A 27,356-nucleotide genomic window follows, 5' to 3' on the forward strand; every position below is an offset into this window, starting at 1 on the left:
CACACTGTGTTCTTGCCGCACCCAATCCCCAGTTGTAGCACTACTGTACCCAACACAGTCGCCAAGATGGCAGTCTCTGCAGAAACGCCCACACAAGAAACCCCACTGACCAACAGAACCTGGAAACCCTCCTCACAGAGAACGCGCAGACGCAGGCCCTGCCCTGCCCCACCCCGTCCGTCGCCCCGCCTCTTTGCGGCAGAGCTCAGGCCGGTGCAAACCGGATCAGCGGCCTGACGGACACTCAGTTTTACCCAATCCTCAGCACGCCCCGCCTTCCAAGAGGCGACTCGAAACGTCACGTCGTTGCCGTCTCCGGAGGCGGCTCGAAAGCAAACCGGACCAGCCCTCCAGCCTATAATAGGTGCAGACCGTGTCTCAGACAAGCAAACAACCAATGGCATGACGCAGGGGCGGGATCATGTTGACCCAACCCCCTTGACTTCGGCTTTTCTCGGGAGCCAGCGGGCGAGAGGAGGGCTGATAGGCGGGGCCTGGAGTGGCGGAGCCTGCGCATTAAGGCCGTCAGCCTGGGTGACGTTATCCTTTCCCGCGGACAGTCCCGCCCCGCCCCACCCTGCCCCGCCCTCCTCGAAGTCGGCGGGTGCTGCGTGAGCGCTCCGAGCTGCTGTCGCCTGCCTGGGTTCTCAACGCGGTCTTTGTCCCTCCAGCTTTGTTCTCGCCGCGCTGGCGTCGTCCTCGCCCCCTTCGCCGCCTGCCCCGCGCGCCCGGGCCTTGCCCGCCATGGTGGCCAGGCCCGAGCCGGAGGTCGAGGCCATGGACGCTGAGCTGGCGGTGCCGCCGCCGGGCTGCTCGCACCTGGGCAGCTTCAAGGTGGACAATTGGAAGCAAAACCTGCGGGCCATCTACCAATGCTTCGTGTGGAGCGGCACTGCCGAGGCTCGCAAGCGCAAGGTGCGCCCGAAGCCTGCGCCGCTCTCCAGGCTAGGATGCGGGGAGTGTAGGTGGGAGTGGGAGAGGAGAAGCCTGGTAGTGTGAGGAGGGAGCTAGAGGGAACCTGGCCTTGCGGAAAGGGCGTGAGGGGAAGCCTCGCCTTGCAGGGAAGGGGCAGAGAAGGGAGCAAGCCGAAGCCTTTCGGTGCAGGGAAGGGGCTAAGGGAAGCATCCTGGTTAGGGGGAAGGGGACAAGGAAAAGCCTCGTGGAGTAGGGAGGGGGCTAGAGGAAGCGTCGTGGTGCAGGAGGATTAGGAGGAGCTTCGCGGTGCAGGGAGGGGGCTAGAGGAAGCTTCGCGGTGCAGGGAGGGGGCTAGAGGAAGCTTCGTGGTGCAGGGAGGGGGCTAGAGGAAGCTTCGTGGTGCAGGGAGGGGGCTAGAGGAAGCTTCGTGGTGCAGGGAGGGGGCAAGGGGCCGCCTAGTTGGCTCTGTTGGGAGTGTGGCGACGGAAGCCTCGAAGGGAGGGGGAGGAGGGATCTGAGTTAAAAATGAGTCGGAGGAGGAGGAAGATCTGTCTGGGCGTTCCTTTGCGGAGTAATCCTTGTCTGTAAAGGTTGCTGCGGAGGGTCGGTGTCTGTTGGGTGGTTCTGTGCTTAGCAGCCAGTTTCCAGGCCTGAGACCCGCCGGGGACACCTGAGGCTGGCAGGGCCTCTGCGCACTCGAGTTGGGAAGCGAGATTTTAGTATGTAGGAGGTGATTGACAGCCGCAGCCATCGAGGTAGTGGCTATTTTGTTGTTTGCTGTAAATCCCAACAATTATGAATATTAGTGATTTAGAGATCGGAAAACGTTATTCTTTAATCTTAAAAAGCTTCACTAATACAATTTGATTTTAAAGGTGAAAGCTGAAATAGGGAATTTTGTTTGTTTCTATCATAAGTAACGTTTTAAACACTACTTATGATAGAAATGACAAATCCGATGGGTATGTCATGTTAAGCATCAAATTTTCCCTCTTTACTTTTTCGAGACAGGGTTTCTCTCTATAGCCCTTGTCTTTCTAGACCAGGGTGGGCTCTAAGTCACAGAGATCCGCCTGCCTCTGCTTCCTCAATACTGGGATTAAAGGTGAGTGCAAACACACCCTAAATTCCCTGCTTTTAATCAGTTGTGGCCACAATATATATCTTTAGAGTTGGGTTACTTTTATTTTGAGGCAGGAATCTTTCTATGTGGTCCAGGCTGAACTTAAAAACCCAATCTTCCTGTCTCAGCCTTGTGTGGACTGGAATTACAGAGGTGAACAAACCATTACCCCTGGCACAAAAATACCAGATTGGCACTGTGTTCCACAGGGTATAATTTTGTCACTGGTCCGTTCTGTCACCTCTTGGATTGGGATGTGCTGTAAAGTTATTTTTTACATGGGATTAAATAGAGGAGTCTTCCCCTTTCTCTTTCCGTGTTTTGCTTTCTCCGTCTCCCCAGACTCAGAGTTTTGTATAGCATCACACAAGGAAATGAAAAGTTTCCTTTTAAATTAGGACTGCTAAGCTCAATATTTAAATTTCCACCATGCTAGAAGTTTATTAAGTGATCTTCACAGCCGAGAGAGCAGACACCAGTACAACACTCAGAAGTTGTATTATTTTGGTGGACTGCAGTAAAGCAGGGAATGAAGGCAGGTAGCTGGGCTCTGAAGGTGCCCAAGCTTCAGCTTGTGAACAGAACTCCACTCCTGAAGTTCCCTCCAACTCAGAATGTCTTCATTTCACAAGTCAGTGATTCTTTTTTTTTTTTTTTTTTTAAAGAAGTTTGGCTGTGCATGATGGTGGGAAAAACAAAAACAAACAAATAGTCAGGAAAGGTATTCATCTTCAGCCATCAGAGCAAGGCTGGTTAAAACTGCCTTGGGTGAAATTCCATCTCACCCCAGGCAAAATAGGTACCCTCAAGAAAACTGGTAGCAGTTGCATGGGGGAGAGGGCACCTTGCACACACTGCTGTTGGGGATGCAGACTGCTGCAGCCTTCTGTGAACCAGTGGAGAGTTCTCAAAGAGCTAGGGGTGGACTACCTGGTCACTGAGCCACCACACTCCTAAGTGTAGACCTAGAGGACTCTAAACAAGCACAGTGATGCAAAAGGGGGACATGTGGTGAGGGCATCCAAGCAGTCGGGAAGGAGAGAGATAGTATTGGAGGTGAATTGAGCAAGGTACAGTAAGTATGCATTAAGATGTCATAATGAAGCTGCTATATGACAACTTTAAAAAGTGAAGTAACACTGTAGGTGTCTGTCAGGGTTGTTTGCAGCATGTGGGGTGTGACTTAGGAGAGCCAGTGCCTTCATGTGGGTGTGGTGGCAAAAGCTCTCTGCAGGACTAGTCCAGGTTATCTTCCAGTTTGTTGCACCAGCTCACAGAGCTAGCTCTGGGTACTGGCCAATGGCAGGCTGGCCCTAGGCTGCTGCCAGCTCAAGAGCCACATTCCTCCAAGAAGAGCCCACAACAGCCACTGGGTGGGAAGCCGCTTAGCTGCTGCTGGCTCTACAGGCTGGCTGCACTGCTCCACAGGGCCCTATCAGCACCCATTGTGCCTCTCACTGGTTGCTTCATGATGACGCCTAAATGGGGTTTAAAACCTGAGCCTTGAGGATGACTGGGAATTTATCTTCAAACTTAGCAGAATTGGTAGATGGAAACTGGAGTTAGTAGCGGCCATGACCTCTGCCACTGTCCTCGGGCTGCTGTAAAACTCCCGGGCCCCAAGTGCAGAACTGGAGTGAAATGTCGGGAGGCTTCCCTGCCAGGACTCTAGAAAGAAGCCATCCTGACCACAACCTCCAGTCTCTGCCTCATCATTCATGTGGGTTTAGCTTCTGGTCCCATCACCATCTCTTAGGAGGGGAGGCTACTTGTGCTGGCCTTTAGTGCTAACCCCAGACTGTACGGGTTAAACATGCCTGTGTTTAAATATCATGCACTTTAATTTTGAAGGTGTTTAATGAGCTACCCCAGGGCTTTGAGGATTTTTTTTTTCAGTGCTAGGAAGTAAACTATTGTCTAAATTGCACCCTTCACTTGTGGAATAAATGAGCTCAGAAGATACATTACGCATAAGCTCTGTAGGTAGGTAGCACCTGCTTCAGGATCGTGAACTGCCGTAGCATCCACTGACTATATCTGCCAGTCAGTAAAGGTTAAACTTATGGTTGTCTGGATATACCTCAGTAGTCTGATAGCCGCATGTGGCTAACAAATAGTATAAAAGGCATAAGGGGAGGGCTGTTATTAATAATCATTTGAGTTCTAAGGCAGTGTTTCCCTATGCTGGCCTCAAACTCAGCAATCCTCCTGCCTCAGCTTTCAGAGTGCTGAGACTACAGGTGTATGCCACTGTGTTTTGCTAAAGTCAAGGTTTATCTCTGTCAAAGACCACTTCTGTTTTCTATGGTCATTGCACATTACAGTGTGTTGACTAGCTGATGATGTTGGGGAGGGAAGCTGTCCTGGCTCTCCCCCCCACCCCCTCCATTACAGTTAGCCCAGAAAGATGTATCTTCCATGCAAGTAGCAAACCTGCAGTTCTAGCTTAGTCTCCTGTGGATTGTGCAGTAGAGTGCCACCAACTGGTGAGAGACAGGCAGACCGTCCATGAGGACTTTCTTGCTCTCAAACTAGCATAGAGACTCTGCTTATTTCGTGTGTTGGAATCATACCCCTTAGAAGACGCAGGTTATTTCAGTTTTAAACTGTTTGCTCTTTTTTGAGCCCCCCATCCCCACCCTGTGCTCATCCATTCTGAGATGGTAATTGTTTAAATTATTGCAGGCTTTCACCTGTTTACCTAAGTAGGTCCTCTCTGTTTTGTATTCTGCTTTGTAAACCATATGTTAGAGGATGTGTACATCTTGATGATTTAATAAAGTCGACAAAAAGGGCCAGTGTGGCTCGGTGTATAGAGGGGCTTGCCACGGAACCTGGTGGCCTGAATTTGATCCCAGGACCCACTTTACATACAGGTAAATACATTTTAAAAACAGCACCACTGCAGAGGAGAGCAGCCCTTCTCTTCTTGCCAGTCCTTACTCTCATCTTCAAGGGTATCTGCTCAGGCTTTCATGGTGTTTGGTTTGCTACCTGCCTCTATTTTATGAGATGGGAGCATGTGGCGTGTGCCCACTATGTAGCTCCTTTCTCAGTGTTGTGTCTGTTGAGATTCATTCACGAGGCAGATTATACTGCATAATACTCTGCATAATACTCTGCTGAAGTCTAAGAGTTTTACAGCTTATAAATTCAGTTTAATACTTCCTTTTATTAAAAGAAGAAACCTATAACAAGTAATGTCAGAAAACAGTTATCATGTGTTTATATAATTTTCATTGGTTCATTTAACCGTTCTTTATTTTACATGTATGAATATTTGCCTGATATATGTCTGTGTATCATTGTGGGTCTCTATAGAGGCAAGAAGAGGGCATCAGATTCCCTGGAGCTGGAGTTACAGGAAGTTGTTTGTGAGTTGCCATATTGTTATTGGGGATTGAACTCAGGTCCTCTGCAAGAGCAGCCAGTACTTTTTTTTTTTTTTTTTTTTAAATTGTGTGCCCTCTCTAGATCCATTTTTATAATTTTCTTCCCCACATTAGGAATTGGTTGGTGACATCTTGGTAATTATTGCCATTGACTTTTATAAGAATGAGGACATAGTCTGTGACTATAATAATGAACACTGTCCAGGAATAATGAAGGAATATGGCTGTCACACGTAGTCCATACTCAAATACTGACATGTATGTTTTCAGATACTAAACTCCCTGAGCTAACCTATAGTGAGAAATGGCTGGAACCAGATGTTCAATAGGTAGACTCCAAACCTAATCACAGTTTTAGGACACCCCCCCCCCCCCCGCACACACACACACACAATAAACAAAACAAAACCAGAAACTCAGTAGTCCCAAGTACATCGGACAGAGCAGAATGCTGCCTTTCACGATTGAAGGGGCATCATGCTGTGAGTTGGAGTATTCAGTGCTGTGCGGTTTGTACTGACCTCTACCAGATTTTGGCACACTGCATCTGCTCCTTGTCCTCCCCAGCCACAGTCTGCAGGGGTTGCTTGCCCTGCTTGTTCTGTGTGTCCTTTAGCCTGTGCTCCATGTCCTTGCCCATATCAGCATAACTTTGTTACAGAGTACTGTCATTGCTTGTCTGTTCACTGACTTGGTAGGTACTTGGTATATTTTGCAGTTGTTGTATCATTGTTATTTTGCCTGGTGATGTAGTATCCACGGGTGATTCAGTCTGTTGTTGCTGTGAATGGTTACAGAAAGTGGGCTATAAAGACTTCGGGAAAGCTCAAATGTGTGCTTGTGTGGTGGTAATTCAGATCGGACTTGGGTCCTTTTGTTTTATCAGGTGTAAGTAATTCATTCTTACTGTTGATACCTGTGTCACATTGTGCCCTGGTCGTCTAGTGAGCATTCCATAACTCTTCCTCTTTCTGTACCTGACCTGAGGTGCTACAAATCGGCATATGCTTGGGTAGTGTGACTATTAAGAATTGCCTGCCGCTGTGTTCGTATTTGCTATGATTGCCTTGCTGGGATCTGTGGCCTCTTTCTTGACAGTGGACTTTCTCTTTTGTTCCCATATATTGCTTTGATTCATGTCTCTGTTCTTGGGTTTGTTTGTTTGTTTGTTTGTTTGTTTTAAGAACCTTGATTCTCAAACCTCAAAATGATACTGGGGTTAAGGATGGCTGGGTATGAGCTGCTGGTTGGAGTGCAGGTGGTGCTGGCCTGAGGTGCCAGTCAGGACTGGGCGTGGGAATATAATGGCATCATAGCTGTCCTCTTGTTGATCTTATTTTAAGCCAAACTAAGCACTTTGGGGAGACTGAGGAGAATGTGATAGAGTGGTAAGACTAAGAAGACAGCCCCTGCCCTTCTGTCTCTTGGCACGGACTCCATGTTTCCCCTGTAAGCCCCTGTTATTCCCACACTGCTCATAACTTGTTATCTAAATTTCAGGCAAAATCCTGTGTCTGCCATGTCTGCGGCATCCATCTGAACCGGCTACACTCTTGCCTCTACTGTGTCTTCTTTGGCTGTTTCACAAAGAAGCACATCCATGACCATGCCAAGTCAAAGCGGCACAACCTGGGTAAGGCACCGTCCTGCAGGGGACAGGAACAGGCATAGGTTCTGCAAGTGAGCATGCTTTCTCTCCAGAAGACCCACTGTGATAGAATGGTCCGTTAGAAACTGAACTCAAGTGGATGCTACCATTTGCTTGAAGCTTTTTAAAGTCGTGTTAAATTTCAGCAAGGTGTTTTCCTGGTTTTCAGTAAAGCGGGTTCATGAAAGGCTAGCTGAGCATTGTGTGACGTCAGGTATATGCAGTGTGTGGGAGCAGTGGGGGTTAGAATTGTTTGTGTAGCCAAAGATAACCTTAAACTAATGATTGTCCTGCTTCCAACCTCCCCACCCCCACCAGTGCTGGCATTAGAGGTATGTCCACTATGTCCAGCAGTTGCTTTGTTCTTTGAAACAGTCTTGTCACATTACTCAGGATGGCCCCATACGTGATGGGATCCTCCTATGTCAGCCTTTAGTGTGCGGGATTCTAGACATGTATCTTCACACTTGGTCATCATCGCTCTTGGTTAACATGAGCATTTACAGCCACCAGTTTCCATCTTAGTACTGTGTCTACCCCCTCCCCAAGTCCAGAAGTTTTAGAGTGATAGGTTCACTCCTTCCTTTATTTGTTTTTCCCCAAGACAGGGTTCCTCTATGTAACAGCTGTCCTGGAACTCTCTTTGTAGACTAGACTGGCCTTGAACTCAGAGATCCACCAGCCTCTGCCTCCCAAGTGTTGGAATTAAAGATGTGTACCATCATGCTTGGCAGGTTTTAATTTTCATTTCTCCAAGTATTTTCTTATTTTCCTGAGATTTCTCCTTTGACTCAGTGGGGATATTTCCGTCCCATTTACACCTTTTCCAAGGTTTTGGGGTTTTTTTGTTTGTTTGTTTGTTTTGTTTTGTTTTCTGTTATTGTAGAGTTATTCTATTGTAATCAGAAAGCCATTGTTTCAGTGGAATACATGTGTCAGAGTCTGGCAGCACCTCAGAAAGTGACACCTAGAATTATCCCTGTGGCCCAGCAATTCCAACTCTTGTGAATTTTAAAGTAGCAGTTGCTATTCTTTCACCTCTCCCTGGAGGAAAAGCAATATAGTTAAGATGAAAGGAAACAGGAAGTAGCTGTTGCCTCTCTGAGATTGCTGGCCATTCAGGGTGTAGCAAAGCCTTGTTTCCCAGTCAGGTTGCTGGGAACGCCTGTGGACCCAAAGTAACTGCTCGATGAAGTTTAGCCCTAGTTTTGAGTTCTGAGCTTGCTCAGCTGAAGTAATTGATGGATCAGCTGTCCTGATCTATAAATTAGTACTTTGCAAGGCTCAGATGTATGTTTCATTCTCAATCAGCCCTTGGGGAAGCTTCTGGGGACAGCAGACATACTTCACCCACCCTGGATAAACCTGGAAGTTGGAGCTCCTGTAACTCAGGGAGAAAAATGCTCTGAGCAGGTGGTATCTAGAACACGTGTCTCCAAGTTCAGCTGTCTGAAGAACTACCTTGATGTGCCAGATTGAATTATGTTCTTTTCCCTTTTCTCTCTGCAGCCATTGACCTGATGTACGGAGGTATTTACTGCTTCTTGTGTCAGGACTACATCTATGACAAAGACATTGAAATCATTGCCAAAGAGGAGCAGCGCAAGGCTTGGAAGATGCAGGGTGCGTTCAACATGCTTAAGGTTGGGTGACCCGAAAGTGGTCAGGGAAGCTGGTTTGGTCCAAATAGGAGAGAAAAACAAGCCTTAATTCCTGTTGCAGCCGTCCAGCTTGTAGGAGTGATAACTACTTTAGGAAGCATGGAGATTTGGCTGAAGTGGGTTATTGGTCCTCGGGAGGATGGATGGCTCTTCCACCACAATACCCCAGGCTGTCCATCCTCTGCTACACATTACAGTCCTTCCCTTTTCTTACTCAGTTCTCAACCTTGGCAGATTGGGATACTGTATTGTCTCTTGCTGGGCTGGTGTGAAAATTCTAAAATATTGGGCCAGGTGTCTAGCATATACAAGGCCTAGGGCTTGAACCCTACCACCACTAAAAAGGAAGAAACAAAACCTGTTGAAATACTCCTATACCTAAATGATTTAAGCTGTTCTTTGCAGAAGAGTTAGATACATCACAATGACAATACCATTAGGAATTTTGTTCTCTTTTTATGTCTTTCATACATAGCAAAAACAGCCTGTCTCAGCATTCACAAGATAAGTTTGTGTTCTAGGTAAAGCAAAGTCCAGAAACCACACAGAAGTACCTCCTTACAGCGTCAGTCTGTAGCAGCTTGTGTTCTCATGCTGTGTTACCCAAAAAAAAAAAAAAAAAAAAAAAAAAACCTGTTTATAGTGGGCTAAAGGAAGCCTGCACCCAGCTGGCTCTGATTGGGAAATAAAGTGCCGACAGCCAATGGCTGGGCAGGGTGGAAGATGCAGGACTTTTAGGATTCTTGGGTAAAAAAACCTGCAGGGGTGAGGAACGAGGAATTTGGCCATGAGAGGGGCATAGGACTGACCACGCCTTTAAGGAGAGAAGGGTGAGACCGCTGAAGTGTAGGTACAAAGGAAAAGCGGCCCCATGGGAGGGCTGCCCAGAAGGAAGCAGGGCAGCAAAGATAAAATATAGATTTAGGAAGTGTTAACTCAGGAATATCGGAAGGGAGTGTGTGCTAGCCGAGGAGGGAGGTTCAGGAAGTGCCCAGCCATTGAGCTGGTGAGGAATATTAACTCTGGGTGGGTGGCTAGAAGTGCGGGAGCTCGGAGGGGATTAACAGTTTACCACTAGACAGTCTTACAACTTTTATTTCCTAAATTTACATTTTACATAGTAAAAAACCACTTAGAAACTTTGAATGCTAGATAAAAGCATATGACAATTTAATTACTCCTAAGTACAAACTATTATATCTCTCCTTGGTAAAGTTTAGAATAGTAGGGTGATCCTGCAGTTCACTACCTATGTGGAAGCCACCCAGTTCCGTGAATGTTTCTGTTTGCAGAGGTTGGGATCTTCTGTTAACCCATCATAAAAAGAAATCTCACATCATTAAATGTCACACAAAGCTTTTAGCACATACCTTTATGACTTTATATGCACTGTAGCCTTCATTAATAAAATCTTATATTTAACAACTGTATAAGCCCACAGTGAAGAAATTATAATGAAAGGGGTTTTAAATTTTGCTGCATGCACATCTTCCTGTCAACATCCGGTGTTTTGTCACTCCCCACCATACATTTACAGTCAAAACCTCTAACTGAAACTGGAACACAGCATTTCAACAAGACCTTATCAGTGAGCCTGAGGATTGGGCTGACTCTGGGCCTATCCAGCATTGGGGTCACGAGACATGCTTTTGTGCCTGGCTTCTACTTGGGTGCTAGGATCCTTATTTGGGTTGCGTGCTTACATAGCAAGCATGTTAGCCAATACGCCATCTTCCCTGCCAGGTGGAACATCTTTTATTACATATGATTTGATGCATTTTAAGTTTTATCTATCTGTATAATGTCCTTAACACAGGAGGTCTGTCACAGTGAGCCTGCATTTTCTTCAAGTGTGGTAGAACTTGATGAGGTAGTGAGACACAAGGAGAAAGGAGAGCCTGCCAGTATGCATTTGTTCAGATAGGCATCTGATTTAATGGATGAGCCCTCCATCAGCTCATTCCTTCATTCTCAGGGCGACAGCCTGACTAGGTAGTGCCTGTGGGTTCTGTGTGGCTGTGGGTTCTGTGGGGCTCTGCCGAGGTCAGGGAGGAATATCTCACTTTGAGGGTGCGTTGGAGAACCTGACTTAGCCCAGTGCTTCCACACCAGTGTCTCAGCTCCACAGTATGCTGGAAAACATAGTACAGAAACAGCATGTCGGTTCCTTGTAGGAGAGGCATCATTGTCCTGATGGTAGACGGCGGATGGAACAGCTAAGCTTCCCTGGTGGCTTAGACTCCTTCCTGCACTCCTGCCAGGTGCTTGGTGGTTCTGGTGGCACCATAGGTTTGTGTTTCTGTCTCTGTCCTTATGTGTGCTTTCTGTCTCATATTTAGTCACAGGTACAGAAGTATTACGAAGCCTTATTCTTTATTACTTCTGGGTTTCCCTGGTTTTTTTCCTTTTCAGTTTCCAGAGAGGCTCACAGTTGTCTGCATTAACAGTCAGGGTCTGGTGTGTCCCACTTAACCAGTGAGCCTGTGTGCAGGGGGAGTAGACCACCACCATGCTTGGCTGTTCTTTATTGGAAACTCGCTGTGTCTTAGTTTGCTTTCTCTTGCTGGGAATAAAAACACTGAAAAACACGGCTTACACTTCCAGGTCACACACAGTCCATCCCATAGGAGGGCAGGGCAGGAACTGAAGCAGACGCTGTGGAGGAAAGCTTCTCGTGGCTCACTCTGTTATCTTCCTTATACACACCAGGACCACCTCCCCAGGCCAATTTGATGGAAGCAATGTTTTAGTTGAGGTCTCATCCCAGATGATCCTAGCTGTGTCAAGGTGACAAAAGTTAACCATCCTGCAGCACAGTCTCCTGAGGGGCCAGGGGTTTGTGTTTAACAGGTTGTTTCTGAAGGAAAGTCTGACTTGTGGTTTTTTTTTTTCCTGGCCCCTCAGAACGATACATATCACTGCCATGTGGGGATATATTGTTTCTTTGTGCAGGACACTTGAGTTTAAACATACATGTGGCAGGATAAAACAATTCTTCAGTCATTGTGATTCCATCTGGCAAGTAATGCACTCTTCAAGTGTGTTTAATTAGGAGTCTGAAGTACTGTGGAGCAGCCCCTCTTGAGTGAGGTGTGTGAGACTGAAGTGGGAGTGAGGTGTGCTCCTCACCAGCTTTTGGCTGTCGTTGTCGTGGGTTCCGGTCTTAGATCAGAAGTGCATTCTAAGCTGTGTGTGGTGGTGCATGGTTTTACAGTCTTAGCATTTGGAAGATGGGCAGGCTGACCTTCGAGTTTGAGGCCAGCCCAGTCCAGCAAGTTCCCGGTCAGCCAGGGCAATACAGTGAGGCCATAACTCAGACAACAAATAAACAGCAAAGTGTGTTTTCTGTTTCTTACGTAATTCTTTGGGTCACACGTGGGCCACACATACAGTAGACAAGTACTCTGCTACTGAGCTGCACCCCACACTTAAACTACATTTTCTCTGTCGGCCTCATTTCCAGGAGACACTTCATGAGTTACTAAGTTGCTCCCATTGGAGCTGGCTGTTTTTATCTCTACCCCAGGATTCAAGGCATTTGAGAAACATTATTGTCTGGTGGTTTGCTAGGTTGTGTTCCCTTCCTTGGCCCAGTAAACATGGCATGTTTATAGACACTCACTGAGGGGAACTCCTGTTGGTGATCTGACACCTCTCAGCACAGTAGGGTGTTAGAAGAAGGGTACCTCTCCGAAATGTAGCCCGATGTGTGTCAAGTCGTTGGATGTGTGTCAAGTCGTCGAAGCCTTTGTTTATAAGAGATCTTAGCTAATGATCCCTGAGACTGTTCTTCATCTCTTTAGGTGTTGGAGAGAAGTTTTCAACTTGGGAACCAACTAAGCGGGAGCTGGAGCTGCTGAAGCACAACCCAAAGAGGCGGAAGATCACCTCCAACTGCACCATAGGTTGGCGAGGGGCGCGGGTGCTCTGTCTTCAGTCCTGCTCAGACTTCTTTCCCAGGGGCAGTAGGCCTGACCTAACTGAGTCCCTCCTGGATTTATTAAGCATCTAGCTCTTAAGCACCTGGTCTTCAGGGGCTGCTGTAGATGTGGTGTGCAGAGGGGTGAGTGGATATGGTCCCGTCCAGCTCCTTGGCATCTGCCTATTTGAAGGGATTCACCTGTATCACGTCAAAGCTGTTCTTCAGGGAGAGATGACATGCCAGTGAGTGAGGGGGTTCACTATCTCTCCCCCCACCTCCTGGAACTCTGTAGACCAGTATTGTCTTAAACTCTGAGGTTCACCTGCCTCTGCCCCCCAAGTGCTAGGATTAAAAGTCATGTGTACACATACACACACAAACACATCCCTACCTACCTCACCTCTCATGCTGACCATGTCTTTTAAAAAGGAGGATGTGTTTTTTAGAGCTTTGTTGAAAGCCACTTTGCTTTGTTAGAGAGACTCTGTTTGACCTGCCTGTTTTCATGGTAAATGCCTTTGTGAAAACATAAGGACCAAGTGGAGGGGGTAGTGGCAACGAACATTCCGTGGTCCATTAAAGAATAGCGAACACAACACTTGCCTACTCTTCTGATGCTGCCAGGATAGTGGAAGACTGACTGGTCGTGGAGGTGTAGCTGAGTCTGAGCTCAGTGCACAGGTGACCGTGCTCTTGACTTCCCATCCAGGTCTGCGTGGACTGATCAACCTGGGGAACACGTGCTTCATGAACTGCATTGTGCAGGCGCTGACCCACACACCGCTTCTGAGAGACTTCTTTCTGTCAGATAGGCACCGCTGTGAGATGCAGAGCCCCAGCTCCTGCCTGGTCTGTGAGATGTCCTCTCTCTTCCAGGAGGTGAGTGCATCTGCTTCTGGGGTAGGACAGCTATACAATTGCCTTTTAAAAAAAGTGAAATAGAATTGATGAAAACCTTGCCTAATTATCTATCTACATGACTGTACTGTGGAAGACAAGGCTTTTACAAAGGGATTGTTAGAGATGGGTTTGTTAGTTTGGTGTTTTTAGGCAAATTGTTCATCTAGGAGAGGAACCCTCAAAGTGGCAGGTGTGGCAGAGTCAACTTAGGGATGGCGTTTGTCTCGAATCCTGCAGTCTGCCACGTGCATTCAGGAAATCTGCAGCAGGGCACCTTCCCAAGTGTGTTTTGTCAAAGGCTTCTGCCCTGCAGACTGGCAGCAGGGAGACAGTGCTGAGGCTGTGTCCTTGATCTAATCATAGCTACACTTGTGCTATGCCTATCGATGCCTGTTTAGGCTTGATCTCAGGACCTACTATCTAAGTAGTCTCAGGCCAGGTATTAGAACTGAAATAACTTCTTTTCCCATCCTAGAAATAGGGTGACCCCTTCCCTGCACAGAAACCAGCAGACAGACCTCATTTCTTTCAGTGCTCTTTTTTACCAGTCTGCATCCAGGCATCTTTGCTCAAGTGTTGACTGGGCTGCTTTATGGAGCAGCCCAGGGTTGAGCAGTGGACAGAGTTACACAGTGACTTTGCAACTGAGATGACTCAGCTGGCCCTTCCAGAACAAGGTTGTCAGTTTTTGCTCTAGTCCAGATCATTACTAACCGCTGCATTGCTGGTGACTGGAGCTATGGTAGTGAGCAGACAGGCAGAACTGTCAGAGGCTGCAGGGTAGGAGAAAATATGCTGAGAAACGAGTCCTGGACTTCACTGGGGTAAGCAGCTACTCACCATATGACTAATGCATCTCTCCTGGATTATTTTTTAAACTCAGGCTTAGTAAAGTATAATTTGCATTCAGTAAAATATCCTAGTATATAGTTCTGTGAGTTGACAAATGTGTGACACCTCCACCTTCATACCTTTCTGAAGCCAAGCCCCCTGCTCCTGGTGACACAGGTTTTGTCCCCAGAATTCCCATTCCCATGCATGTGATATGGAGGGATGTGTGGCATGTTTCCCAGGTGTTGTGTATGTGCAGTATTCCACCATCCTTGCTAGGTCTGTCTGTCTCTCCTTGGTGTAGTACATTAGGGTCCATGTGGGCTGTCTTTCTTGCCAAAGAACTTGTGTAGTGGTCATAGTGCAGTTAGTGGGGGCCTGGGTCAGACACTGTGGGCTGGTTTCCAGTTTTTAACTTGGTTAAGTTGCTGTCCTTGGTTTTCAGTATGCAGTATTAAACAGTCTACTGCAACAAGTACTTTGTGGCTTTAGTGCTGTGTGAATCTGTTGCTCAGTTCTAGTCTCTAGCTAGTCATTGCTAGTGGAAGTTGAACATCTTTCATTTGATAAACAAAACCCAAAATGTTACTCATGCCAAGGCTGTGGTCACCAATGCAATGCCACAGAGAATTCCACACCCGGCCTGGTCATTGCACACTTCATGAATTACCTTCAGACTGTCTATTGAGTTTCTGGGATTTTGTGTCTTAATACATGAAAACAGTTCATCTGCAACTCTGGATTAGTTTAATACCGTTTTATGGGTCCTGACAGAAAGTATGGAGGTCACCAAATCAAACCCAAACCCTGAAAGCCTAACAGTCACAACTTCAGGTCCAGGCAGGCGCTGACTCTGGGGTGTCCATCCCAGTAACACTTCCGGGATTGTGTTGTGTTGTGTGACCTCACCACAGCCTTGGTGTTAATACACAATACAGTTACATTGCTCCATGTGCCAGTGCCAGTAAGTGCTGCCTGAGACGCCTCAGTCACCTAATATGTGGTGTGGTTTACCGTCTGTGCAGTCTCCTGCTCAGAGGAAGCACAGTGATGCCATTTCTCAACATGTCAGTGTGTCTTCATATATCTCTAGGTTGTGATGTTGAATCTTTTGGTTTGAAAAAGCTGTTTGAATTGCTGAACTGAGTTCCAGAGTTTATTTTTTTAAAAGGCTTGGATTAAAACAGAATTCCCCCATTTCTAAAATGGCCTTAAATGTACTTAATTTTGTACTGTTAGTTTCCATGAAGTGGCTTCTCAGGCAAAAGAAGCCCTGGTACAATAATGATAAACTTAGGAAATGCATTCTGGTATAAACGGGTCCTGGTTGGCCCTTGGCTTACTGTGCCGTTCGTTGATCACTTTCCTTAGAAGGGATGTATGGTGTTCCTTTTAAGAAGGAACTTCTGATTCTCAGTTTACAGACAGGCTTGGGTGAAGCTCAGAGTAGACCTATTGCTTAGTATTTCTGAGGCCCTGAGTTTGAGTCCCTCATTGCAAAAGGGCTTACAGGCTCAGGAGGCTCGCTCACTTGATAGCTGTTTACATTGGTGACAGATTGATACTGGCAGCCATTTACAAAGCAGGAACATCAGTGGGGTGAGGACTCGGGAATGTCCCTTTCCTTGAGAGCTTAGGGCTCACTTGTGTACATAGACCAATGATAAAAAGCAGCAGCTTGGCCTTGAGGAAGAGATGCTGGCACAGGTTCCACATCCTTGTCCTGAGAAATCTGAACTCCAAATATTCTGTGACCTACAACTTTCTGAGCACATGGGCATTTTCAGATTGCTGCACTCAGTGATGTCTTTGCAAGTATTCCAAACACTGAAACATTCAACTTTTTCACCCAGTTATGTATGACATCTGGCCCGAATGCCACTTGATAAAAAGTAAATAAGTAAATGTCAGCAGCTGTGTGAGGAGTAGGCTCAAGCACACACTGGCTCAGAAGGGAAAACCAGAGCTGCTCACATCAGCTGGTCTTAGGTGTCTAACCAAGCAGGGCTCCCTGGGCTCCTCACTGCAGGAAGCATGATATGGAAGTGAGCCTCCAGTTCTAGTGTCTCAGCAGTAGACTCTTGCCTGGCTCCCTGTGTGTGCTGCAAGACATAAGGCCTGCTATAGTTGGTCCTCCCTGAGTTCCCAGTGGCCATGCAGTCAGACTCCATTTCAGGAGGGTAGGCAGGTGATCTGTGAGGCAAACATTGTATAGAGTACGTCACTTGAATTTGTTTGTTGTGTGGGCTTATCAGTGGAAATAAAGTAGAGGGAAAGTGAGTCCACGTAACAATCCAGTTGCAAAAAGAAAAGCAAGTCCCTTTGATCAAACTAGTCCTACTCAATCTGTGCAGCTGTGATGTTTTGTGTGATGAAGACTGGTGGGTGTCCTATTGTCCCTTTCCTTCTCTCTAAACAGTTTTACTCGGGGCACCGCTCCCCACACATTCCATACAAGCTGCTGCACCTGGTGTGGACGCATGCCCGGCACCTGGCAGGTTATGAGCAGCAGGATGCACACGAGTTCCTCATTGCAGCCCTGGACGTCCTCCACCGGCACTGCAAAGGTGGGCCTGCCACCATCTCCCTGCTAGGCTGGGACAGGCGGGGAGTTTCCTTTAAAATGGCGCAGAGCACGGCAGTGCTCACCCAGGCAGCTGTAGGAGTGTGCTTGATTGTCTTGTATAGTCAGGTTGTTTCCAGTAAGGAAAGCCACATGGTGGCTTCCAAGGAGTCCTCCATAGTGTGTTTGTTAGTATCCATTGATTCGGGTATTTTGGGAAGCAAGGTCTCACTGTGTGGTTCATCCTGGCCTAAAGCAGTGGTCCTCTTGTCTCAGCCTCCTGAGTGCTGGGATTACGGGTGAGAATCTCTGTACAAGAGTAAAGATCCCAGCGTCATTGTGCTGGCATACACACCTACAATCCCAGTATGCAAGAGGCAGGGGCAGGCAGATCTTCTGCCAGTTGAAGGCCAGCCAGAGAAATACCTTACATACCCTGTCTGGAAAAAAAGAGCAAAAAGAATGACATTACCACCACCTCCTCCCCAGCCCGTGCCATCAGAGAGATCTCTCGTGAAATGAATGCCTTCACTCTTCATAGAGTGTTGGTACCTCCTGCTGTCCTCCTGCCTCTGCTGGGTGGATGTAGACTTGCTGGCTACTTTGTACTGTCTTGGTGACATCACTAATAGTAACTACACATCTCGTTCCTCAGGTGATGACAATGGGAAGAAAGCTAACAACCCTAACCACTGCAATTGCATCATCGACCAGATCTTTACGGGTGGGCTCCAGTCTGATGTTACATGCCAAGTCTGCCAGTAAGTGCTCCCACCAGCCAGACAGTCACCCTGAGTGTCAGTTTGCCAGTGTACTTCCTGTCTCACTTCCCAGTCAGCATGGCTGAGCGTTGTGTGGGCTTTGAGCCTAAAGCTCAGCACCACTTTAGGGAAGGCTCCCTGAGTTCTGTGGTGCTCGTGGTGGAGCACTTAACACCTTAAGGAAGGCTCCCTGAGTTCTGTGGAGCACCTACTAGTTTCAGGGGAGGTACAGTTTTATTTAAACAGCTATGCTCTGGTCATTTGAGATAGAATACCTCTGATAGACACAAGAACTGAACAGGTTGACTGAGTCTGCAGAGTCTGCTGTGGTACTCACAGGATGTCCTCAGCAGCTTCATACACATCTCTCTGCTTTCCTTTTAGTCAAGGCCAAGACCCAGAGCAGATAGCCCTGTGGTGGCAGATCATGGCTCCCATGGTCCAAAGTGTGCTTTGGCTCCATTTCCATTTGCTGACATAAAGTTACAGTTCTTTCAGGTGTGCCCATTGCTTAGGGCGTTCGTCTTCAGAAGCAGAAAGGATCCTTCAGCAGTGGCTAGAGTAGCGCCTCCCACCCTCTGGCTCACCCCTGCACACCTTCGTTTGTATCCACTCCTGGGTTTTAAAACTCTGGCCACAGTCCCTCAGTACCACCTGCTGTCTGAACAGGGTTCAGGACCAGGGTACAGGAATCTCAGGGTGCTCCTGTGGCTTTCCAGGAACAGTGCTCCTTTGAGGCCTTGTCTTTGAGTAATGTAGAACTCTTCCCTCTCTGGCCTTGTATGTTAGCAAGAGGTGGTCTTTAGTTTCCGTCCTTATTTAGTCAATTTCTTATTCTGAGTTTCCTCTTTTAAATACCGTAACTTAAGCCTCCTGGCAGGAGTCAGCCTCGTTAAATGCAGCAAATTTGTTTTGGGGAGAGGGTGGGGGTTGCCGTGTTTGGCCTGTACATTTTGTATGGAGGTCTCTCGTCTTTGCCCATTCATGGCACCTAGTTTCTGGGCAGTGTTTGTGTAGTTCCTGTTGTAAGGTGGATCCTAAAACAGAGTTCTGATTATAGCTCAGGACTTTATACTGCCACACTCCTCAAACAAAGTCATGACTGTACACTCCTGTTTTATCCTGAGGTACTTTGTGGGCAGATGGGCTGCCTAAGAGACCACATATTGGCTTCAGTACTCATGTTCTCATGTGTTTTCTTCTTTCCCTGCAGCGGGGTCTCCACCACCATAGACCCCTTCTGGGACATCAGTTTAGACTTGCCTGGTTCTTCCACCCCGTTCTGGCCCTTAAGCCCAGGGAGCGAGGGCAGTGTGGTTAATGGGGAGAGCCACGCATCTGGTACCACCACTCTCACAGACTGCCTGCGAAGGTGAGACACATCCTGCAGGGTTGTTTCAGAATACCATCTCTTCCTTCCATTTTACTACATGATTTGATCTTTAAAATTATTGGGAAAAAAAATCAAAAAATGACAAAGAAAATTAGCAGATCATTGTATGTTTCCTGCAGCTATCAGGTGACATGGCGATCCTGATACCTTCGCCCAGTCCTCCACCATGACACCCCACAGCAAAGCGGGGGGACGGGTATATATGTCATAGTAGTTGCTGAGGCTAGTGTAGGTCATGACAGCCATGCCTTCATTGCATCCACAACCCCCATCTGCTCCTCACCTAAGCAGTTCAATTCTAGCTTCCTCTAGCTTTCTCAGGGAGGTTTGTGAGTGGACTCTCACAGCAAATCACTGTGAGATAGTCTCTTTCCACTTCTTGATCTCCGGCAGCCCAGAGAATTGTGTGGGCGTAGATCATCCTGTTCCATTGCGGACTGGTGGACCTTGGGTAACGCGCCATTTGTGTATAGTGTTATGTGGCTGTTTGCTCTGTTCTGAGACAGGTTATGTTGCTGGGAGTTAAAGAAAATTATCACCATTTGCCCAGACCTTTCATTAGTAATATTATATATGTGTGTAAACACACACACACACACACACACAAGCTTTAAGAGAATCAGGAGAAGATGAAGAGATGAAGACAAAGTTCCTCTTTGTGTTGTAAAACATGACCCCTTTAACTGCTGGTGAACTCTGAGTGGTAAAATAATCACATCTGTTCCCCTTTTTTTCCATGTCTTTTATTTTTCCCCTTTCCATGTTTTTTATTTTTTTTTAATAAAAGCATGTTTTTTAAATGCCTTGTAGATTCACCAGACCAGAGCACTTAGGAAGCAGTGCCAAGATCAAGTGTAGCGGTTGCCATAGCTACCAAGAGTCCACTAAGCAGCTCACCATGAAGAAGCTGCCCATTGTGGCCTGCTTCCATCTCAAAGTGAGTTTCTCAGAAAACCAGCCACAGGGCCAGCCTCCCATTAGCCTGCGGCACAACCTTAAGCTCACCCGTGCGCCAGCCCCAGGAAGCAGAAGTAGGGCTGCCTCCTGCACTTTCCGTCTCTTGCTGACAGAAAGTACAGAAAGGAGCTGCCGTAGGAGGTTACAGTTTAGTACTTCTGTCCCTGCCAGCATAGGCCAGAGGAGACACCAGATGTCCTGCACTGTAATACACCACCCTACTGCATGGAGACTTGGTTTCTCTCGGAACTTGGAGTTAGGCTTGAGTTGGCAAACCCAGCGACCCTCCTGTCTTTACTTCCACAGCGCTGGGGTTACAGGTCCACCTCTGGCATTTTATGTGGTTGCTAGGGATATGGACTAAGGTGCTCAAGCTTGTGCAGCAAGCACTTTAACTACTAAGTCATCTTCCTAACTCCTGTTTTAACCTTCCATTTCACTAAAAACAGACCCAGGCCCAGGCTAGGAGGTGTGAGTCGGTGGTCGAGGTCTTGCCTAACATGCCCAAGGCTCTGAGTTCCACCCCAGAACTGCAGAAAGATCCAGAAAACAATCTCTAGTCTGAGTCTAGTTTAGAGTCAGTAGGTCCTTTATGGGAAAGGGCAGAGTAGGTAGTAGGAATTTGAGTCTGGTGTTTTGCCTGCATGTGTGTCTGTACACCATATGTGTACCTGTTAACAACAGAAGCCAGAAGAGAGTGTTAGATCCTCGAGGACTGGCATGACATGAGCCAATATGTGTGCTGGGAATCAAAACAAGGTCCTCTGGTAGAGTAGCCAGTGCTAGTGTTTGAGTCTTTAAAGGCTACATATGATCTGTTTCCTGTCCTTTAAAAATGTGAACGATCAGTTTGTGCTTGGTAGTATACAACCCAAAAAAAGTAATCCCAGCTTTCAGGAGAGTGGTGCAGAAGGGTCCTACAGTGTGTGGCAGCCTGAGCAGGCTTGTGAGTCAGGAAAATCAATCAGGAAAGTAGAAGCTGCTGGCTGGGCCTTCGGGCTTGGCCACCTGGCTATTGCTCAGTCTGCTCACTGTTCCCTGCTCCCTTATCTCTGCAGCGATTTGAACACTCAGCCAAACTTCGGCGGAAGATCACCACTTACGTGTCTTTTCCCCTGGAATTGGACATGACGCCCTTTATGGCCTCCAGGTAGAAAGGGTTGGTGCCCCTGTGTCTGTGTGGGGAGGCAAGTTGTCCGGTGGGTACACACCAATGCCAGCCTTTAGACACGGTAATGGCAGCTGTCTAGAACTCATGCCACCTCCGACTTCCCTGGTCTTACCGTGAGCTGCCCATTTGTGCTCTGCATCCTTCATCGTTGATCTGCATTTACACTTGGCCAATCATCAAGATAAGGTTGCAGGCATACCACACGTGACACTTCTGGTTGATGAAGGCAGATTTTGAAATACAGATAAGCAATGTTGATTGTCTTCCTTGATATCAAATCCTGTATATCACAGACTACATCAAATTTAACCCTCTAAAAACTACAGTGCTTGGTGATGTGTTTGGTTTGCTATCTGTGGCTGGCAGCTGTAAGTGTGTTGGCTTAACACAATAGAAATTTATTTTCTCACAGTAAAAGCCAGAAATATGAAACTTGGTGAGAAGGATCCTGACAGGGTTCCCTCCTAGACTCCTCTAGCTCCTGGAGGCTCTGGGCCAAGGCCCTTCCTGAATCTGTGTTTCAATTGCTGGTCTGTTTCCTAGGTATTAGTGGTTAAGGGTAGGGCCATCTAGATGACCTCATGGCAACATCCTCTATCCTGTTTGTACAGGTTTTCTAAGTGGGACACATTTGCTGTTCTGGGGGTCAAGATGCAGGCAGTACACTTCAGAAGCCACACTTCAGCCCACTGTACTGTCATGAGCAGGCTTCCTATCATTAGCCATTGTAACTGTGGTCCTGGGTTCATAGGTCACTGGCTGAAATGTTATCATAGACCATCAGAGTTATCTCTTTGGAAAATGGGGAAGTCACATATCTAGGGATGGAGTAACATTGTTGCTGATATCATGGGACTTGCTGTCTTCTGCTTATTTTGGCTGTAGGTAAACACACCAAATGAGTTTAAAACTTGTTATTTCATGTTCAGCCCCTCCCATTCTACCCAACTTACTACTAGTAAGCTAGTTCATGATATCACTTATGCTCTTTTAAAGGTGTAGTGTGGGGCTAACTTATATGTAACGGCCCGCTCTGTTCTGCAGGTCAGGGTCTAGCAAGAGAGAGTAGGGGGAAGAAGGGGAAGAGACTCGAAGAATAGAGACAAACCAGGGTGTGTAGTCAAGTCTCGTTTACTGTCTCCCACAGACTATATTCACACCTCCTACTGACCACACACACACACACACACACACACCATACACCACACACCACACACCACACACCACACCAAGGAAATCCTGGGTATTTATAAGTACAAACAGGAGAACACAGGTGAAAACATTTTACCACGTGCACCATGCAGCTGGGGTCACTAAACAGCAAAACAAGCTATGTGGGATAAGCAAGATGTTTGTCAGAGTGTGCTCAGCTGTTGTAGGCTGTTGAAAAACGAGTCTCTATCAGGGTATATGGTTCCAGATGGCTGCAAAGATGATCTAGCCGCTTTCTGCTAAAATCAGCTCCCAACATTTACACATAGCCTTTCATTTGGTGTTTTACAAGCAAAACTCTTCACAAGCCAGTATCAGAAGCCCCTGCTCAGCAAGTGGCTTCAGGATCCATGGGGATGGGAGTGTGGAGAGGTGCACCAACACTAACACTAGCAGGCCAGGGAGCTCCAGCCCACGCTAGATATCTTACCACCACATGGGGGCAGTCTGCTGAAGAAAATTGCTTTGATGGAGTACGCCTTTGTGTCAGTTAATGCTGTCGTTTAAGAGCCTTGTCTGTGGAGAGGTGGTAATTACTGTTATTTTATAATTACGGTTTATTACTGTTCTTACAGCAAGGAGAGCAGGATGAATGGGCAGTACCAGCAGCCCCTGGACAGTCTCAACAACGACAACAAGTATGTGGGGTGCAGGGTCTGGGGCAGGGTGAGCTGCCATTGTGGTCTCTGCCCATGGCATTTAGGGAAGGGGACACGCTCAGCTGCCATTTCTCAGGCCACCGATCTGTCCTTCCTCTCTGAACAGTCTCCCTTCTGGTGGCAACACCACTGTAGAGGCCTAGTGAGGGTCTGCTTAGGAGCTCAGCATAATGAACCTGCTGCTTCTGGCCCTGTTCCTCTTGCTATTGGTAGAACAGGTAGATGGCACCGACTAGAGTAGTTACTTCCACAGCGGTTGCCACTGCTGCCACCACTTGAATTCGGTGTGGTTCTGGAATTGTTTTTGCTGGGCCAGAGCTGAATGATGCACTTGGTTCTCCCAGCTCTGCAGCCAGCATATTCTGCTTTAGTTTGGAGGTGTTCTGTCAGCTCAATAGACCATAATGCAGCTGTCCTCTCCTTTCATACCAGGTACTCCTTGTTCGCTGTCGTTAACCATCAAGGGACCTTGGAGAGTGGCCACTACACCAGCTTCATCCGACAGCACAAAGACCAGTGGTTCAAGTGTGATGATGCCATTATCACCAAGGCCAGCATCAAAGATGTGCTAGACAGTGAAGGGTATGTCTGGGGGTAGGGCTGAAGGAACCCTGTGCTGGTGCTTGTCCATCCTCCTGTCTGACCAAACCCAGCGGCTTGGCTGCTCTGCCGCACTGTGCATATTCACCTTAGGTTAGTTTGGCTTTGTTGCTGAGGGGACAGTGGGTCCTTGGAACAGAAGTTGCCTGTAGGTCATGATTACAGGGTGGAGGTGTTGCTGAACAGAGTTGCGCCTCTAAATCAGAGAGCGCTGTGGTCAGCGTCCTGACCATGCCGTGCAGTGGTGCTGGATCAGCTTCTCTGCTGCTTTTTGTTACTCAGGATCCATTTTTCACCCTGAGCCTCCTTAGGATTCCTGGCCCCGGTGACAAGGTAGACCACCAGCCGCAGATGTGGATGGTGCATGGGCGGCTCTGGGCCCTGGGATCCCCGGGAGAAGAGTCAGTCATAGAGAAAAGTGTGCTACTGGGCAGGGGTTGGGGTTGAGAAGACATGGGCCCTACATGAGGATAGCGCCACTGTGACCAGAAGTAATGTCTATAGGAAGTCACCAGGGCCGCAGTGACACACTCTTAGTAAGCATGGTGATCAAGTTGGGTGATGGGAATCAGGCAGCGTCTTTCTTGAGAGGCTACAGTAGCTATTCAAAAATTTAGCCACATGAGCCATTCTTGACTGGCATAGGCTGTCTCAGAAATTAGGACTAAGCCCACTTTCCCTTTGCCTCCACAGGTACCTACTCTTCTATCATAAACAGTTCCTGGAATATGAGTAGCCTCCTGCCTTGCTGGCCAAAAAACGAGAGAGAGAACAAGTTGGCAAGCTTCCTAACATGATCCCTGATCCCCCACATCAGAACACCATGGTATTCCTCCTGTGCAGGCGAGCCTCACACATCAGAACACCATGGTATTCCTCCTGTGCAGGCAAGCCTCGCACATCAGAACACCATGTATTCCTCCTATGCAGGCGAGCCTCGCACATGGCCGGCCTGCACTAGGAGATGCAGGTGGGGCATGCCCTTCATGGGAGGAGCTGCCTCACCAGCACCTGTCTTCAACCCTGTAGGCTGGGGATGGATGTCTTCAGAGCAGACCAACCTCTGCCTGGTGCTTCCCCCTGCCATCCCACATGGGTTTAAAAGGCACCTGCCTCCTTGAAAATGAGCCCATGGAGCTATAGAGTGGGCAGAGGTGATGCCAGAGGGCACAGTGCTTGCAGCAGCCCTCTGGCATGAAGGGCAGAGGATGTGTCTTTCTACAATTTTTGTAAGATAGCCCCGGGGCCCAGGTTGAGGCCACCCACAGGCTACAAATACATCTGTCCTACAGATAACTTAGCATCAACTGCATGTGGAAGCATCAGCTCAGAGGTTTCCTTTGTTCTCTAGTAATAGGCATCTTCTTACCTCTACCCCATCGCTCTTTTCCACAGTGGTGAATTTCATAAACGTGATCATAGTGACGGGAATGATTATTGAGTTTATATGGAATTCTAGATGATGCTCTTCCCTTCTGAGAGCATCTTGCTTTTTGATCAGTGTTGTTTCCTTGCCCTGTGCCCTGCCTTCCTTCCCACACAGTTAGCTGGTGGCCAGGCAGTGGAGATCAGGGTCCCTGTTATCTTGATCTTCGCAGCAGATTCCTTGGTGGTTCCATTGACCCAATCTTCCTATGTTTCTTATTGGTCTCTGGTCTTTTTGCCTGCCAGGGAGGCTTAGTGGCTGCGTGAGATTTGAAGCTGAGTGGTTCAGGTGGAGACTGCATTGCATAGTGTCACCCACTTGCCTCCATTCTGTGTTCACTAGAGTTTCAGTTACAGCCAGAATAAGAAGACTCCATCACCAGTTCTGCTGGCAGGGTCAGTCATGAAGTTTATTGTAAGATATTTTGCATGTATCTCTGGACAAGGCCTAGGTTGTCCACTTCTAAGAAACTGAAATCTAGGGTCTTGGTGTTTCTCCTTATACCACTGCCTTTTCAGTGGTGCTTGCCCAGGGGCCTGTTGGCATCCATCCCAGGAGTTTCAGGACAAGTATTTCCTAAGAGCCAGGCTCTGAGCCGTAGGTCCATAGCAAGTAACACGTGCATCATGTTTGCATAGCAAGTATGGCTTTGATTTAAATTACATATAATTATGTGTACAGATTTTTTTTTTAACTATTTGAAAATAAGATTTTTTTTTTCACTTACAGGCTATAAAAGAGAGTAGTACAGGGTCCAGCCCAGCTCCTTAGCTAATTGTGATGGAGTGAGGTCACTGTGGCAGAACTAAGTGGCCGCTGCTCAATCGGTGTGAAAATCACCTGAAGTCAGGGACAGCAAAAGCTTTGTCATGTGGTGACACTTGCCCTGTTCTTCTCTGGTGTGTTTCTGTTTCTGCAAGTAAAGAGCAGACTTGAAGCATGTTTTAGAAAAATGCTTTTTTTTAGTATGGCTGAGCCTAGATTCTTAGACATGGACCCATGTTTGTGGGACTCTGCTGTGGAGATGCCCTTGGGGCAGCACATTGTATTTGAATAAGTCCACATGAAAGACTTCACTGCAGTTGCCTATGGGAACCAGAACCCCAAGCTTCATGAAGGTCTCCTTGACACTCCAGTGGATGGGACATCCAGAGCAGGGGAGATGAGCAGGTGTGCTGGCCAGGCCTGCTTCCTCTGTCCCCACAGCACACAGCCCATTTCTTCCTGTATTTGGGGCACTAAGGAGGACAACAATTATTTTCTGTCATTGTGACTTTAACCTTTTATATCTGAAAGCATTCCCCTCCTTCACCCTGGTTTTAACATTCTAAACACTTCACTCTGTACCTGTGGCAAGGTCAACCAACTCCATGACTGCCACACATCCATCTGGCCCTACCTCTCTGTCCTGTCCTCAGCATGGTGTCTCCACTAGACGGGTGTGTGTGGATGACTAGGGAACAGTGTATTTGAGCAATGGGCTTGGGAAGTTCTTTCAGTTCCCACTCTGGATAGCAAGGCAGGAAAAGGGTCTCCTATCGAAGAACTACCTAGTATATGTGCTCAGATGGTTACAAAGTGCATCTCACCACAGGGCTGCATTGCCCACCTCGGTCTAGAGAGTGAGCAGACCTCTTCATAGACTGCTGGCACCAGCGTCACAGGAGAGTAAGGTAGCCCTCTTGAAATGTCCTCAATGAGAGGTTAAGGCGTTAGATGGCTCTGCGATTCCTCTCCATCCCAGAAGTCCCCCTCAAGCTGGGCACTACCTGAGCATCCCACGCCATGTGAACCTGTTGTATTTGGCTCAGTGTGTATGCTTTTCCTTGTATAAAATCATTGTTTTTGACAAGTGGCTTGTTTCATTTATTATAGCTTTGAAATAAAAAATCGTGAGGGAAAAAAAATCCAATGATTGTACTGTGGTTAGAGGTTTTATTACTAAGACATTTATGTCACTTTTCTTTCCCTTGTCATTTTGAGGGGCTGTTTGACTCCTCCCTAATGGCTTTTAGTCTTTCCTGTATCATAATAAAGCTGCATTTTATTCTGAAACCTGACCGTTTACCTCATTACTAACACAGAGAGCCAAAATGTGTGTAGCAGCAGGCAAGGTGGTAGGGTGGGCTAGCTCTGGATTCCCTGTGGGTAGAGATGTCCTGTACTCCACCTGCTCTGAAGTGGATCAACTGTTTTAACCCTCCTTCTGTCTGGTGGGCATG

General features: G+C 47.5%; 1 protein-coding gene across 1 annotated transcript; it reads left to right on the forward strand.

The window, feature by feature from the left end:
• Positions 1-574: 574 nt before the first annotated feature.
• Positions 575-27,189, forward strand: Usp22 (ubiquitin specific peptidase 22). Its single transcript, XM_034505259.2, has 13 exons — positions 575-915; positions 6,931-7,063; positions 8,588-8,701; positions 12,543-12,644; positions 13,371-13,540; positions 16,812-16,959; positions 17,611-17,716; positions 18,930-19,088; positions 19,920-20,046; positions 21,125-21,216; positions 23,025-23,087; positions 23,541-23,690; positions 24,402-27,189. Exons 1-13 carry the CDS (start codon positions 745-747, stop codon positions 24,442-24,444), a joined length of 1,578 nt encoding a protein of 525 aa, XP_034361150.1. The 5' UTR covers positions 575-744; the 3' UTR covers positions 24,445-27,189.
• Positions 27,190-27,356: the final 167 nt, after the last annotated feature.

Source organism: Arvicanthis niloticus, chromosome 6, assembly GCF_011762505.2.
Source record: "Arvicanthis niloticus isolate mArvNil1 chromosome 6, mArvNil1.pat.X, whole genome shotgun sequence".
In the NCBI taxonomy this organism is placed as follows: domain Eukaryota; kingdom Metazoa; phylum Chordata; class Mammalia; order Rodentia; family Muridae; genus Arvicanthis; species Arvicanthis niloticus.

What these genes read in the sequence shown, in the direction of transcription:
- Usp22 (XM_034505259.2), top strand. Translation starts at nt 745, where the DNA reads ATGGTGGCCAGGCCCGAGCCGGAGGTCGAGGCCATGGACGCTGAGCTG. An exon ending in CCGAGGCTCGCAAGCGCAAG is followed by an intron (nt 916 to 6,930) that starts GTGCGCCCGAAG and finishes TCTAAATTTCAG; the next exon opens with GCAAAATCCTGTGTCTGCCA. An exon ending in GATGTGCTAGACAGTGAAGG is followed by an intron (nt 23,691 to 24,401) that starts GTATGTCTGGGG and finishes TTGCCTCCACAG; the next exon opens with GTACCTACTCTTCTATCATA.